The following is a 16,190-nucleotide window of genomic DNA, read 5'->3' as shown; positions in this document are numbered from 1 at the left end:
AGTAGCTGCTTTATATAAGCAAGCCCAAGCTAACACTGTAAATAAATTGGCCTATCCACACACTGGTTTATTTTAGTGTTAAGTAATTGTGGGTTTAAACTTAAAATATAAAGTGTTGGTAACGATCTACACCCAGGTTAGCTCTTACTATTCTCACTGTCCCGAAGCTGATGGTTTGATGAACTGCTACACAACAATACTTTAGCACAAAAGTTTGGGGTTTACATACAAAAAAAAAAATCAGGTCAGGTCAGTCAGAACGCTAGCTCTGGATGGGACTGTAAAGCAACTGATTACTGTCAATTTCTGCAGGGACAAAACATTGGCTCCTGCATGACTCATCAGTGACCCCATCTCCACTCGCTCTAATGGTGCTTATGCTTGGCCACTTGGGAGTAGAATATGGTGTGGGGGGGGGGCTAAATGGCATGTTTAAAGGGAAGCAAATAAAGTAACTGCTCGTAGTTAGCTGCCTCATTGAGAGATTTGAATGCTCCTCCTGGTTTAGCTCACGGGGGCCTGTGGAGGATGGAACCACTGGCCAGCACCATCTGGGATTTGGGGGGGCGTTTAGTACTCAAACATTTTCTTTGCCTAGACGTACTCCTTTTGGAGGCTCGGGAGCGGGTAAGCTCAATCAAGGTAGAAGGTCAGTGTGTGTGTTCCTTCCGGCTTTTAAGGATTCTGTTGAAGACCTCCTGTGAGCAAGCTGGATAAAAAGAGACAGAATGGCACAGGTGTTTCCAGGAGACACAAAGTACATGGCCAAAAGAATGACGACACCCCTTCAATCTAGTGGCTTTGACTAATCCAGCCATACCCATTGCACACAGGTAAATGAAATCAAACACGCAGCCAAACAGCCAATTAAACCCTATTGAAATGCTTCAGGGTCCTGGCTGTTTTTGAATAAGATGAACAGGTGGCAAGGGATCCCAACAAGCTATGAAAGTCCTAGTGGGTCTGTTATTATTTCCACAAAGCATCAATGAAAACAATTCTACATTCTTTCAAGTAGTAAAAGTATGTACTAAATAGCAAAACATGAGTAAACAAAGAACAACAAATGTAGGGCTGGAGGTAGAACAAGAAAATCTAAATGAACAATGAGCATGTGGGTAGGTATTGATGGCCAATTGAGGCTTCATAACCGTTCTTCTAGCAGCAGGATATAATGCTAGCAGCGCTAACTCAGATTTTCTTTTTCAAAATAAAAGCCATCATTGAAAAAAATATAAGGCAATATAGTTAAACTTGTCTGTCAATCTAGTCTGTCATTTTATGTTTAATGTCCGTTCCAACATTGTTCTTATCTGTTCTTTTTCACAGACTAGCTTGTTAACTATATGGCCTTATATATTTCTATAATGGCTTTTATTGTGATAAAGAAAATCTGAGTGCTGCCAACATCATATCCTGCTGCTAAAATAATGCTAATGAAGCCTTGTTTGCCCATCACTATAGGTAGGCACTGATAGTCACTGATTTTTTTTGTCCACAGTCACAGTGGTAATTGTTCAGGAATAACAGAGGGCCACGTTCCATTTAATAGTCATGGATAAACTATTAAGTACGATATCCTTTTATTATGCAAATTTAACACAAATGATTTACCTCAATCACATAACATAAGAAGATAAAAAAATCCCATGTCAAGAAGTTACAGATCTGGTCACAGTTGGCATCCTTGCACTGTACAATAATGCAATTTTAACCCGGCAGTAGGCATCTACAATTTAAGACATCAGTGACATCCAGTGACATCCAGTGACATCCAGTGACAGGTGAATAAAATCAAACACATGGTCATGTAATCTCCATAGAAAAATATGCAGTAGAATGTACCTTTCCAACATCGCATCGCATCATCTTCCGCTTAATCCGGGGCCGGGTCGCGGGGGCAGCAGTCTAAGCAGGGATGCCCAGACTTCCCTCTCCCCAGACACTTCCTCCAGCTCTTCCGGGGGGACACCGAGGCGTTCCCAGGCCAGCCGGGAGACATAGTCCCTCCAGCGTGTCCTAGGTCTTCCCCGGGGTCTCTTCCCGGTGGGACGGGACCGGAACACCTTCCCAGGAAGGCGTTCCGGAGGCATCCGAAACAGATGCCCAAGCCACCTCAGCTGACCCCTCTCGATGTGGAGGAGCAGCGGCTCTACTCTGAGCTCCTCCCGGGTGACCGAGCTTCTCACCCTATCTCTAAGGGATCGCCCAGCCACCCTGCGGAGAAAGCTCATTTCGGCCGCCTGTATCCGGGATCTTGTCCTTTCGGTCATGACCCAAAGCTCATGACCATAGGTGAGAGTAGGAACGTAGATTGACCGGTAAATCGAGAGCTTCGCCTTACGGCTCAGCTCTTTCTTCACCACGACAGACCGATACATCGACCGCATTACTGCAGAAGCTGCACCGATCCGTCTGTCAATCTCCCGTTCCATCCTTCCCTCACTCGTGAACAGGACCCCTAGATACTTAAACTCCTCCACTTGAGGCAGGCACTCTCCACCAACCTGAAGTGGGCAAGCCACCCTTTTCCGACTGATGACCATGGCCTCGGATTTGGAGGTACTGATTTTCATCCCCACCGCTTCACACTCGGCTGCAAACCGTCCAAGTGCATGCTGGAGGTCCTGGCTTGAAGGGGCCAACACGACAACATCATCCGCAAAGAGCAGAGACGAAATCGTGTGGTCCCCAAACCTGACACCCTCCGGCCCCTGGCTGCGCCTAGAAATTCTGTCCATAAAAATTACGAACAGAACCGGTGACAAAGGGCAGCCCTGCCGGAGTCCAACATGCACAGGGAACAAGTCTGACTTACTGCCGGCAATGCGGACCAAGCTCCTGCTTCGGTCGTACAGGGACCTGACAGCCCTTAGCAAAGGACCCAGGACCCCATATTCCCGAAGCACCCTCCACAGGATGCCACGAGGGACACAGTCGAATGCCTTCTCCAAATCCACAAAACACATGTGGACTGGTTGGGCAAACTCCCATGAACCCTCCATCACCCTGTAGAGGGTATAGAGCTGGTCCAGTGTTCCGCGGCCTGGACGAAAACCACACTGTTCCTCCTGAATCCGAGGTTCTACTATCGGCCGTATTCTCCTCTCCAGAACCCTGGCATAGACTTTCCCGGGGAGGCTGAGAAGTGTGATCCCCCTATAGTTGGAACACACCCTCCGGTCCCCCTTCTTATAAAGAGGGACCACCACCCCGGTCTGCCATCCCAGAGGCACTGTCCCCGACTGCCACGCGATGTTGCACAGGCGTGTCAGCCAAGACAGCCCCACAACATCCAGAGACTTGAGGTACTCAGGGCGGATCTCATCCACCCCCGGTGCCTTGCCACCGAGGAGTTTCTTAACCACCTCGGTGACTTCAGCCCGGGTGATGGACGAGTCCACCTCTGAGCCCTCATCCTCTGCTTCCTCAATGGAAGACGTGACGGCGGGATTGAGGAGATCCTCGAAGTATTCCTTCCACCGCCCGACGACATCCTCAGTTGAGGTCAACAGCTGCCCACCTCTACTGTAAACAGCGTTGGTAGGGCACTGTTTCCCTCTCCTGAGGCGCCGGATGGTTTGCCAGAATCTCTTCGAGGCCAGCCGATAGTCCTTCTCCATGGCCTCACCGAACTCCTCCCAGGCCCGAGTTTTTGCCTCCACAACCCCCCGGGCTGCAGCCCGCTTGGCCTGTCGGTACCCGTCAGCTGCGTCAGGAGTCCCACAAGCCAACCAGGCCTGATAGGACTCCTTCTTCAGCTTGACGGCATCCCTTACTTCCGGTGTCCACCACCGGGTTCGGGGATTGCCGCCTCGACAGGCACCGGAGACCTTACGGCCACAGCTCCGAGCGGCCGCTTCGACAATGGCGGTGGAGAACATGGTCCACTCGGACTCAATATCTCCAACCTCCCTCGGGATCCAGTCGAAGCTCTGCCGGAGGTGGGAGTTAAAGATCTCTCTGACAGGAGACTCGGCCAGACGTTCCCAGCAGACCCTTACAGTACGCTTGGGCCTGCCGAGTCTGTCCAGCTTTCTCCCCCGCCATCGGATCCAACTCACCACCAGGTGGTGATCAGTTGACAGCTCCGCCCCTCTCTTCACCCGAGTGTCCAAGACATACGGCCGCAGGTCAGATGAGACGACAACAAAGTCGATCATCGACCTGCGGCCTAGGGTGTCCTGGTGCCACGTGCACTGATGGACACCCTTATGCTTGAACATGGTGTTCGTTATGGACAAACTGTGACTAGCACAGAAGTCCAATAACTGAACACCACTCGGGTTCAGATCAGGGGGGCCGTTCCTCCCAATCACGCCCCTCCAGGTGTCACTGTCGTTGCCCACGTGGGCGTTGAAGTCCCCCAGTAGAACAATAGAGTCCCCAGTCGGAGCACTTTCCAGCACCCCTCCCAGAGACTCCAAGAAGGTCGGGTACTCTGCACTGCCGTTCGGCCCGTAGGCACAAACAACAGTGAGAGACCTATCCCCGACCCGTAGGCGCAGGGAAACGACCCTCTCGTTCACCGGGGTAAACTCCAACACATGGCGGCAGAGCTGGGGAGCTATGAGCAAACCCACACCAGCCCGCCGCCTCTCACCATGGGCAACTCCAGAGTGGTGAAGAGTCCATCCTCTCTCAAGGAGTGTGGTTCCAGAGCCCAAGCCGTGCGTAGAGGTGATCCCGACTACCTCTAATCGGAACCTCTCAACCTCACGCACTAGCTCAGGCTCCTTCCCCGCCAGCGAGGTGACATTCCACGTCCCTAGAGCTAGTTTCCGTGTCCAGAGATCGGGTTGTCTAGGCCCCTGCCTTCGACTGCCGCCCGATCCTCTTCGCACCGGCCCCTTATGGTCCCTCCTGTGGGTGGGACCATAACATGTTTGTCAAATTCCTGCTAAGCTAGAGCTGTCGAGGTCAACTGTAAGGGCTATTATGTTAAGAGGAAATGTCTAAGAGCAACAGCAGCTCGTTGCTGAAGTGTATAACATGTAAACCTTGTCTGTCATCAGTTGTAACACTGAACACTCAAATCAATCGAATGTATTTTACAAAACCATTTTTACATGAGCAGTTGTCACAAATTGCTTTTACAGGTACTCAGCCTGAAACCCCAAAGAGCAAGCAACCACAGAGTTGATGCACAGTGGCTAGGAAAAACACCCCTATGAGGATTGAAATGTAGGAGGAAACCTAGAGAGGAACCAGACTCTGAGGGATGGCCAGTCTTCCTCTGGCTGTGTTGGGTGACGATCGTGAGTACATGACCTTCTGGGCCACGTCACTGTTTTTGCATGTTCAGATGACAAGCAGGTCAATAAATGCATGTGTGCTGGTCTTCACATCCAGTGGAAAGTCTTCACAGAAGAGCGAAGGCAGTTGTACCAGCAAAGGGTGGACGACCTCCACATTAATGCACATGACTGTGGAAGATGTTCGACAAGCAGGTGTCCACATACAGAACTTATGGCCATGTAGTGTTTCTCAACATTGACTGTCCCGGGCCCACTGATGTATGAAGCTCAGAGCGCAGAAGGCTTTATTAGAGAACACTCCACAGGAGAAGGCTGAAGTCTTGGTCGGGAGGCAGGCAGGTCACACGGGCAACACAGGATGATATGGTGAAGGCACAGGTAAGGACAAGGCTACAAAGTCTAGGCAGGACGGGCAGAAACTGATTGGTACACAAACAGGTCAATAAACAATGGCCAATTCTAACAGGCTTAGTAGGGTAGTCGCAAAACAAACAATAACTCATGAAGGATAAGGTGAACTGAACAGAACTAAATAGTGGAGCTAATAAGACACAGGTGACTAGAATGCTGGTGATTGCGACTGGGGTGCGTTGGGGTGAATGGGAGAGTGGGGTGCGTTCAGGTGAATGGGAGAGTGGGGTGCGTTCAGGTGAATGGGAGAGTGGGGTGCGTTCATGGTATAGGGAGAGTGGGGTGCGTTCATGGTATAGGGAGAGTGGGGTGCGTTCATGGTATAGGGAGAGTGGGGTGCGTTCATGGTATAGGGAGAGTGGGGTGCGTTCATGGTATAGGGAGAGTGGGGTGCGTTCATGGTATAGGGAGAGTGGGGTGCGTTCATGGTATAGGGAGAGTGGGGTGCGTTCATGGTATAGGGAGCCAGGTTGATGACCTGAGCTGAAGGCGGACGTCACAGCTGAGAGGTGTTGAGATTCTCTCTCAAGTTAGAGATAAACTCTTATTTGAGATCACAAAATAGGGGAGAAACAGGTAAAAAAAAAAGTTAAAACGTGGTGTCCCATCAATTATTTCAGGCCTTTCCTCTTCTAACACATTGCTCAGAAAAAAAGGCAGATTCATAGTTAGCCAAGTCGGAAATTAAATACCTTTAAACAAATGTGAATTATGTCAAAGCATCTTGAGAGTGCATTGGAAGAAAATAACCCATAAAAATGGTGCGTCTCATCAAGATAACACAAGCAAATCACAAGCCAATCACCATTTCCCCTCTAGCATATAAGTTGTACCACATGGGGTAGTTCTTTTTGTTTTTTTAAGCAAGTTCTGGGAAAAGACTGTTTTAATGCGCACCACAAATGCCAGTGGTTTCAAATGACAGAAATGAAAATATATTATAAAACGTAGATCGGCCAAGGGTTTACCGTTCACATATCGAGATGACGCACTCACTCAAATTGAAATGCAGTGTTCACATATCCACCCGTTGCTTTAGTAAAATGGGTCAATGGGTGATCATCATCATGGTAATGTTAAGGTGTGTATATTTTTACTTATCCACCCGTTGCTTTAGTAAAATGGGTCAATGGGTTATCATCATGGTATTGTTAAGATGTGTATATTTTTCAAATGACTGTCGATTTCCTTTTCATCTACTGCAGCTGTCTCTTGTCACCCCAATTCAAATATAAACGTTGATGCGAAAACCAAAAGAACACATAAGAACGCATAAGCATGTAATAATTGTGAAATAACACCTAAACGTTTCAAGGACTTTAACTAGGGTTGGCATAAGTTTACAACAATTACATACGGTGTGAGCATTAAATATTGTGTGCTGTGGAAAAGGCATTTGCCCTTCTTTTTGCTCATGTGACCATTTCATCTGATGGAGTAGCATGTACACAGAATCAGACTATAATCAAGCATTAAGGCCGATGAAAACTCTAATCCAGAAATGTTTCCAATGTCCTGCCAGCCAGCCAAGCCCCCTTTTTTCCCCACACGCTTTTAGGACCAAATCGGACTGATATTGTTTGTTTTTTTTGGGGACATGGGCTTTCTGATGAGTTAATTCTGGGGGTGTTGGAACCGAATCTCATTGTTGTTTTACACAGGCCTCCAAACACTCACAACATAAATAATCTGCACAACACCAATCGCTGTGACCGCCACATTCAATCATGGAGACCAGCCTTTCATTAATCTTGCCATGATTACGGTGAGTGAAGGCCAGGCAATTTGGTTAAAATAAATAGAAAGTTGTTGTAATGCATGTTATATTTACTATTACATTATTCTTTTTTATTTTTTTCATTTTGAATATCACAACAAACCAAACATTAAAATACCATTATAGAAGGTTTTTACTTATAGAAGTAACAACCCCAGACGTGTCTGTGCATCATGATGGATGTACAATCGCCTAGCCCTGGTAGTAATCATAACTAATCTGGACAGCCAATGGGTTTTCTGCCAGCATGGTAACAGAAGGACTCCCAAAAGAACAGCTGTTAAGACTGGATGGGCAAGGTACAGCTTTGGCTTTGTGCCTCGTTGGTGATCATTTATAGGCCATTTCCATTTAAAGGGGCCCTTGAGAAGTTCACAGTAGCACATTACATTTGTTGTCAAATTAAAGCAATGACTCTATAGATATTTTTTGAAAAATGAAGGGGTATGTGTTTTGAAAAATGTCAATCCCAAGACTAGGAATAAGGAAAGGCAATACTGCGGAAGTTAAGACTCTAGCCAACTTTTGCTGGTTACAAATCCTACAAATCTTTAAGATATCTTCACTTTTAATCGCCCTCATGAGGGGGAACAATTAAAATTCACAGAGGTAAAATGGGTACACCTGCGTGTACAATTGTGATGTATTAAGTAATGAAAGTGTGCCATTGTGTTCAATACATTACAGAATGATGGAGACAGTTAGCTGGCTAAAATATTAGTCCCAAACCACACCCGAGTCACCTGCTCCTGTCCTCCCTTCCACTGGCATACTGTTATGTACACCTCCTGGTAAAAAGCGAGACAACACCTCCCTGTCAGTCTTCCTGTCTCGTTTTGCACTTTGTTATTTCCAGTTAATGTAATCACTTTAGCGGCTGAGTTCCCCATCTCACAGTGAGCAGCGACCTCAACCACGGATCACAAACTAATGTCCACGCAGATTGAAAAGTAGTTCCATAGATCTGTGAAATACACTATGAGTTAAAAACCCACAATGGCCAGGGTCACCGAATCCTATTGTCCATGGAGCTATCAGCAGTGATGCTGGAGCCACTGTTAATTGTGTGCGTGAGGAGGAGCTGGCACTAAACAAGCACCATAGTGGGTTTCCCCCCCCCTTTTTAATACACAGTGCAACAGGTTTCTGGGGCTTAGACTCTACTGACACATTTACCCAGAGCGTGGAGGACGTCTTTGACATTCAACACCATATGTCATTATCATAGAGAAATGTCTCCACTCCCCAGCGGGATCAATAAAAAAGTAATTTGGCAAAAAGCAAAAAATAAGGCTTGAATCTTTGTATATACATAATGACTGGCTGGCTACAATCACTCCGAGTGTCCACAGTGCTCCTCTTGAGTATTGATACTGTGAAACCCAGAAGAAAAAAGGCCACAGTACATGTCTGTAAGGGTGTTGGTGTGTTAGCATTGCATATTACTCTGATTCCCAGGGGGACTCTTCTTTTACACTCACTGAAGCTGTCTGGGGAGCAGGGAATAGGCAAACAAACAAACAGAATCAATAAATGAGATAGCAATAGTCAGAGTGGGAGAGAGAAACAGTGAGAGAAGCAACAGACCCTGATGGAACATCAGGCCCTATCCTATGTTCTGGATAATGTGTGAGGCTAAAGTAGTAAGACAGACACAGAGAGAGCGAGAGACAGAGAGCGAGAGACAGAGTGCGAGAGACAGAGTGCGAGAGACAGAGAGATCGCTTTTATGGGTTTCGTACAATACTGGCTTTGTAATGTGTTGTGCCTTTACTCATTAGTGACCCCAATCCCATCCATAAAACCCATTCTGATCCCCGGTAGAGCCTTGATAAAGTATTGAGAAGAAACATAATCAATACTAATCTCTCTGCAGCATCTTTGTGTTCTCTGAAAGGATAATCAATTATAATTTCAATGGGCCTTCTTGATTTCTATCAGCAAGCGCTCTGTAATATGTAGTCAATACACAGATCCTGGATATATCATTCTCTGTGTTACAATCAAATAAACAGAAATTGGGTATGGTTTGCTGTTGCTATTGAAATGCTTTGGAGCACTGAGTGTGAAGGGATAGGTACTGTTATTATATCCACAAAGCATCAATTAAAACAATGATCACCCAAAACTATATTCTTCCAAGTAGTAAAATGATGCACCAATTAGCAAAACATGAGAGTAAACAAAGAATGACAAACACAGATGTAGAGGTCGGACAACAGAATAACAACAGACAATTAGCAAGTAGCGTCCTGTTAGCCTTTGACATGTTGTCCACAGACACAGCACTAACTTTCCAGGAATCATAGAGGACAACGTTCTGCTTCGTAAAAACACTACTTATGTCAGTCAAGAACAGACCAACTCCCCATTGTAAAGTCATACAAGCATTATCATGTACATTATCTTTTTATTATGTAAATGTAACACGGATGATCGACCTCTTTTCAAAGAAAATTCAGAGCGGAAGAAGTCTGATAGCGGCACCACTGAAAGTAACCACTGAAAGAATGCGCCTACATACGTGAGACTTGGGCTACTTGTTCACCCCCAATATTTATTCATTACTTCACAGGATGTTGTACAAACCCCATGTACTGTAGTACCAGATCTGGTCAGATTTGGCATGCTTGCACTCTACAATAAAGTGCAATGGAGCGGAATGTTTAGTTTTCAATGTATCACGTACAGTAACATTGTATTGTTGACTCCAACCAAACAAATTATTATAAAAAATTTAGTTGGTGTAAATGTGTTTGTTTTAGGTGTTCTATATGTATGTAATGTCCTCTTATTAAATAAAAACATAAATTTTAAAGTATTACTGTTAGACTTTTGTTGTGTCAGAACCAAGGAACATAATAACTAAGCAAAACTAGGGTTCCAAATAAAAAGAAATCACAGGTGAAAATGTAGTCCTGAACGGAGGTGATACCGGTGTATGCAGCATGGTAACATGAGCCATTTAATTAGGTCCATGGTTTTGACTACCTTACCTGAGTGGAACAACTACACCAAGAAATGTCCCTTCGCTACCAGCAAACGTGAAACACGTGACCACGAAAATGTGCTGCATATTAAAACTTCATATTAAACGGCATCAAATCAACGTGAAACCAAACACTAACGGCCATATATACACCACAAATGCACAAGTATCATCAGAGAATTGAGTGTATATGCATTCAGCAACAAGTGGAAAAGCTGAGGTCATTATGTACAGCATTTATTTGTCTACACAATACGTCATTACCCGCACACATATCAGCCTGCTTTGGTAACACACACAAGCACCTGCTGTTATTATGTCCTGTTTAACCCGGTTTAACCGTGGCAAATATGGGGGACATAAAACACAGGCCTGACGTTTCAAGGTGAAGCTGTACGTGGCTAAAATACAATAGTTGGCATCAGTAGCTGAGAAGACCGTAGTCTAAAAATATTGACATCTGGAAGATTACCTGTCCATCGTTCAGCGGAAGTCTGTCCGTCAATAACAAAGTCACTATGACCCCAAAAGCGACACTGTGGCGTGCACGAATTTCTTCGAATAGGCCAATGATTGGCTAACGCGTTCACTCTAAAGAACAGCCACTGTTCATAATAAAACTTCATAGAAAACTTACTTGTATCGGGTCGTTGTTGTTAGCCATGTTTTGTTATTCGCCTAGTCTACCACAGTGGAGGAATGTCGAGTCTTCAAAGTAGCTGAGGAACTCCTCTTGATAGTCAAATCATTTTGGACTGATCTACCATGCCATTAAATCAGTTATTAGCAGTGACAGAGTACGCGACAGAAAACTGCGCTCTTCAAGATGTTAGTGCATATGGAGAGTGGTCACTTCGCAGGTGCTTGACAGCTTAAAAATAAATAAATAGCAGTATTATCTTCTTTTGTCCATGTTGCAAAATAGCCGGTTGCTCGTCCCAGTGTCTAATGTTTTCAACTTCAGCTGTTGCTGTGTAGTTTGAAGGGTGGCGTTCACTGGTTCAGCTGACATTCTACCCATGTAATTTGAGAGCATGACAGCTTCAGAAACAATGGCATCATTCCTTTCCAAACTCAGACTCTCTAAGGCAATTTGACTTACATCAAGCCATGTCCTCGGTGGAGCTAACGTCCACGTAAGCGTTCAAGCGTTCCTTCATTTTAATCCGGGCAAAAATATCCATCTCTCACATTTTCTGACTTTGAGAGATGTAATGCTATCCACCCCTCCCTTTATGACAGCTCTCCGGTGTGCGCGTAATCGTGAATAAACAGCATAAAAACTGTGTGCTGCTCGTTAGCCCCTCCAGCCACCGGTAAGGCAGCACTAGCAGCCAGAGCGCGTGTGAGGCAGCGCGCGTCCTGTTGGTCATGTTGATGATATACAATTTCGCGCCTTGTAATTTCAACTCCGCAAACCAATTAAAGCCAACAGAATTTTTCAATGGATTTCGTCATACCCATGTATTACAATGTAAATAAAAAAACAAGCATTTCTTACCTTTCTCAAATTAAACACCAACCGACATTGCAACATGTTATGTATATTAGTTTGGTGCCCTATCCATGGTTGCGCCAGGGAGGCTATGGTTCCTGTTGAGGTAGCAATGCCTATACCTGTCTAGTGCATAACTACTGTACTCCAGTCCTGGAGAGACCAGCCACTCTGACGTTTTTCATCCTCTTCTTCAAATAAGGTTCGAGAGACTCAAACCCGCAATGTAACATGGGTAATTTGAGACTGACTGATCGACACATAATGAATGGTTATTTATTATGCAAAGTCATTCATAGATCAGTCAGGCTGCAGTAGGTTTAACCCACTCGCGCACAGTCGGTGACTGATTCAAATGCGACCATGAAAAAAGCTTCAGCCCTCCAGGACTGGCTGAAGAGCCCTGATATTGTCATGTCTACTGCACAACCTGGACTACGTGTGCACAGTGCCACTGTACATTTAGAGCAGTGGTATGTTAATGGAAACCATGTATCGCTATTGATTACGCGATAATATGTGCTGCGGGTTACTGATTACACTGGAACCTACATGCTTTATTCACGTTTGTTAAGATTGTATAGAGGCAATCAACTCTTTGTCCAACTCACGGTATCACTAAATGAGTCTGCAGCAAAGCCTAGTGGCTAGTTGGCCAAACTGTACACCTAGCCGTAGAAATCCAGATCCATAAACTAAGTAGGCATATTAATCTAATAATAACATGTTTGTTACCTGGTTAAGTACCAGACAGAAAGTTTTTTTATTCATTAGTAATATTCATTTACTTAACAATAACAACATTTATCACACAAGCGGCAAAAACACATTGTGAATTACAATCCAGCAGGAGTCAAAATCAAAGAAGACAATTTAAATAAAAATGTGAATAAAGAAAATAATATTTTGTTTGAACTCTGATTTAGCCTATATTGTGCTCAATGAAATAACCCTCTGACAGTACTGTATCATTTATTTCCATTGTTAACTGGTACTGCTTAGAGCATTTTATTGTCTTGGTGATCTCAAGTCTCCAACTACCCTGTTTATTTTCAAAAAACATATTGGTTCATTGTATGCCTTTATGATCTTCACATTAGTACATTGCTCTCAATGCATTGCAGTAATCAAGTGTCAATAACAGTGTAATGTAGCTTCAAGCACATACATTGTTTTGCATTTAGTACTATAGTCAGTGGCGTTGGACCGGGGGAAAAGAGGTCCTAAGTATATAGGGCCCTAATGTGTAGAAGGGCCCTCGAAAATGTTTGAATCTTGAATAAAGAGGGGAGGGGCCCTCAGAGACCGCCTATGTACAGGACCCAGAATTTAGTGCTTCACCCCTGACTATAGTATTCCGTTGATGAACTGTCCAACCTCCAAAGCACACTTTCTGTACCATACATGTCAGACAACATGCATTGTTTTATTGACCTTGTCCACGACCCATCTGTTTACACAAAAAGTAACATATATAGTCTCAAGGGCAATGTATTACATTAATACAGGTCAGAAACGCTGCACTAAAACTGAGAAAGTTGTCATACACTGCATTACAAACATGTATAAAAACACCTACTCTTTCAGATATTATAGAGAATTGCTTATCAATCCATAGATGTGCTTGCACAATAAATATATTTGCTATATTACTGAACTGATAACAACGGGTGACAAGGTAAGTCTACATTACATTAATGTGTTTTTGTTTACAATAGATTTGTCCATTAGGTGGCAGTGTTCATCTACCTCAATTTATAAACGCAACTACCCATAACAGTATTAGCATTTATTTACTACTGCAGAATACATAAATGCATACAATAACCTAGTGCACAGACTTACAATGACAAAACATGTACTGAACTCTAAACTAATTAATTTGCTTACTGATATTACTAATACTATAACACACCATATATTTCTGAGTGCACACAAGAGTATAACTATAGAAAATGTATAAACATTTCATTCCGACTGAATTCTATTCCTTATCCAATCAACGTGTAGCCAGAACAAATAAAACAATATAGTGCACCTGCACAAGTACTATACAAGTAGAAATTGGAATGCCCCAGTGTTCTCTCCGAAGCCCATTGAATTTAAGCCTACCCAGGAAATTAGGTTATATGTTCGGAATGCAGGGTGAGACCACCCGCAACCTTGACCCATAGCCTCAAACAGACAGCCCATAACCACCACTGTGCGTGAAAGGCAAAGTAGAACAAGGAAGTCCTTCTTTCCTCACCCACCCTCTATTCCTGTATGATTGACAGTCCAATTCTCTATTATTGCATGGCCCGGTCCTGACAATACTTTCAATGGCGCCGCACTGTTACATACGATCGTGCAGCTAGCTTGGCCCTGCACCGTACAGAATTAGGGTAGTTGGTCACTGTTTGCCGACAGGCCATTTTAGATTGAGAACGCCCCTTTACTTCAACAGTGTTTCTTCTACAGACAAAGGATTGTGTCTATTCAAAGCAGTCCATTTCATCAAGCCAGAGTGGCAGTACCTTTTCATGTACAAAATAGCTTCTCTATTAAGGATATGTTCTATTCTATTCCCACTTACCTTTAATATAATTCTTTGTGAGGTCAAATGTGCTGAAATATAAGTGCAATGTCAAGACAGTAGCAAATCTCAATGTTTCATTTTGTACAATAATAATTCACATCAATATTCACATGATATACATTCCAGTATTCCTATATATGTAAGCAGTAAGGCATTAGGGGGAGTGGTATTTTGGACAATATGGCTAAGAGCTGTTCTTATACACGACACACCACAGTGCCTGGACAAAGCACTTAGCCGTGGTATATTAGCAATATATCAAAAACGAATTGCCAACGCAATTAGGGGCAGGTAAAAGTGATATGATGTCATACCCGTGGTATATGGTCCCATATACCATGGCGGCCTGCGTTGTGTCCATGCATTCTGTGATGCATTGTACCTAAGATCAGTTCTTAGTCATAGTACACCCCCCTGTGCCCTTTTGCTTCATTAAAAAACAGGTGGTCCAAATCCTCAATGCTGATTGGCTGAAAGCCTTGGCATATGAGATCACAACTATGACATCACTTAACTTCTTACTGCAATGATTTCATTAGTAGCCGGTTTATAATAGCAATGAGGCATGCTGGGGATTTGTTGTATATTGGCAATATAACACAGCGCCGTGTCCAGGCACTTCACGATGCATCTTTCCAAATGACTTTTCTTAGCCATAGTAATATATTGGCCATAAACCACATCCCCTTGTGCCTTAATGACTTTGTGAGATGGAGCGGTTTTAATCTTGCGGTACCACTGCCACCGTGTTGGGAACATGCAGATTTAGCGTAACCCTGTGTTGCGTGTCAAGCTGTGCGCAGCGTACAGACGTGACAGTTATGACTTGTGAGTGTCCTCCGCTGGCTTTCAGTGCTGTGTCTCCAGCTCCACCACTGTCCAGTCTCCCTGGGGGGAGCTGCACTGGCTGTCCGGAGAGTAGCTGCTGACAGAGGTGACGGTGGCAGAGGAGGGGCTGAGTGGCAGCAGCAAGTTAGGCCACATGCTACTCTCCAAGGGACTCAGGGTGCCCCCACTCCCTAGGGGCAGCAGGAGTAGAGGGGGGCAGCCCCGGTCCCCAGACAACAACAGGGTCTGGTTGATGAGTTGCTGGACAATATCCACCTTCTTGCTCCAGTCCAGGTCAGTCGGAGGGTCGGGACGGGGCAACTGCTGGCGTGACTCTGACCAGGCCCGCACAGATGTCCACTTCTCCTGCTCCATCCCTCTCTCCCCCTCCCGGTTCTGCTCGACCTCCTCAACCTCGTCCTCGCTGGTCTCCATGGCCTCGTAGATGGTGCAGAGTCCGGAGGACGGAGGGGGCGCGACCGCGGAGGGACTCCTCAGCTGCTGCTGTCTCAGCTGCTGTTTGAGCTGCTGCTCCAGCTCCAGTTGCCACTGCAGCAACTGGCGCCGGTGCCTGTGCTCCTGCTGCTGCTGCTGAAGCTGGAGCTGGAGGAGCTCCCGGCGCTGCCTCTCCAGCTGCCTCTGCTGCTCCTGCCTCAGGCACTCCTCCTCCAGCCACTGCCTCTTCTGCGTCTCCTGCTCCTGCCGCTGCTGCAGTTCCCTCAGGTGCTGCTGGTGCTGCTCCAGCTTGTGCAACTGGCGGCCGGCCGCGCCCCGGGGGGACCTGGAGGAAGAGTCGGGGGGTCTCCTGTTGCACTGCCGCTCCGCGAGATAGTGGCCGTTCACGGCGAGGGGAG

The 16,190-nt window shown here is 45.4% G+C and overlaps 1 protein-coding gene across 2 annotated transcripts in view; it reads right to left on the bottom strand.

The window, feature by feature from the left end:
* Positions 1-12,136, bottom strand: part of pkn1b (protein kinase N1b) — a 44,749-nt gene extending 32,613 nt beyond the window's left edge. The window contains exon 1 of one of the 2 annotated variants that reach the window (XM_029123359.2): positions 11,937-12,136. In XM_029123359.2, coding sequence (XP_028979192.2) covers positions 11,937-11,972 — 36 coding nt within the window. In that variant the 5' untranslated portion in view covers positions 11,973-12,136. Of the gene's footprint in view, positions 1-11,072; positions 11,698-11,936 lie in introns of those variants that run through there. The other variant, XM_029123360.2, reaches the window with a different exon arrangement.
* Between the last annotated feature and the right edge of the window lie 4,054 nt (positions 12,137-16,190).

Source organism: Esox lucius, chromosome 11 (genome assembly GCF_011004845.1).
Source record: "Esox lucius isolate fEsoLuc1 chromosome 11, fEsoLuc1.pri, whole genome shotgun sequence".
Taxonomy (NCBI): Eukaryota; Metazoa; Chordata; class Actinopteri; order Esociformes; family Esocidae; genus Esox; species Esox lucius.
Note: the sequence above shows the minus strand (reverse complement) of the source record. Positions and strands in the feature narration are given on the sequence as shown.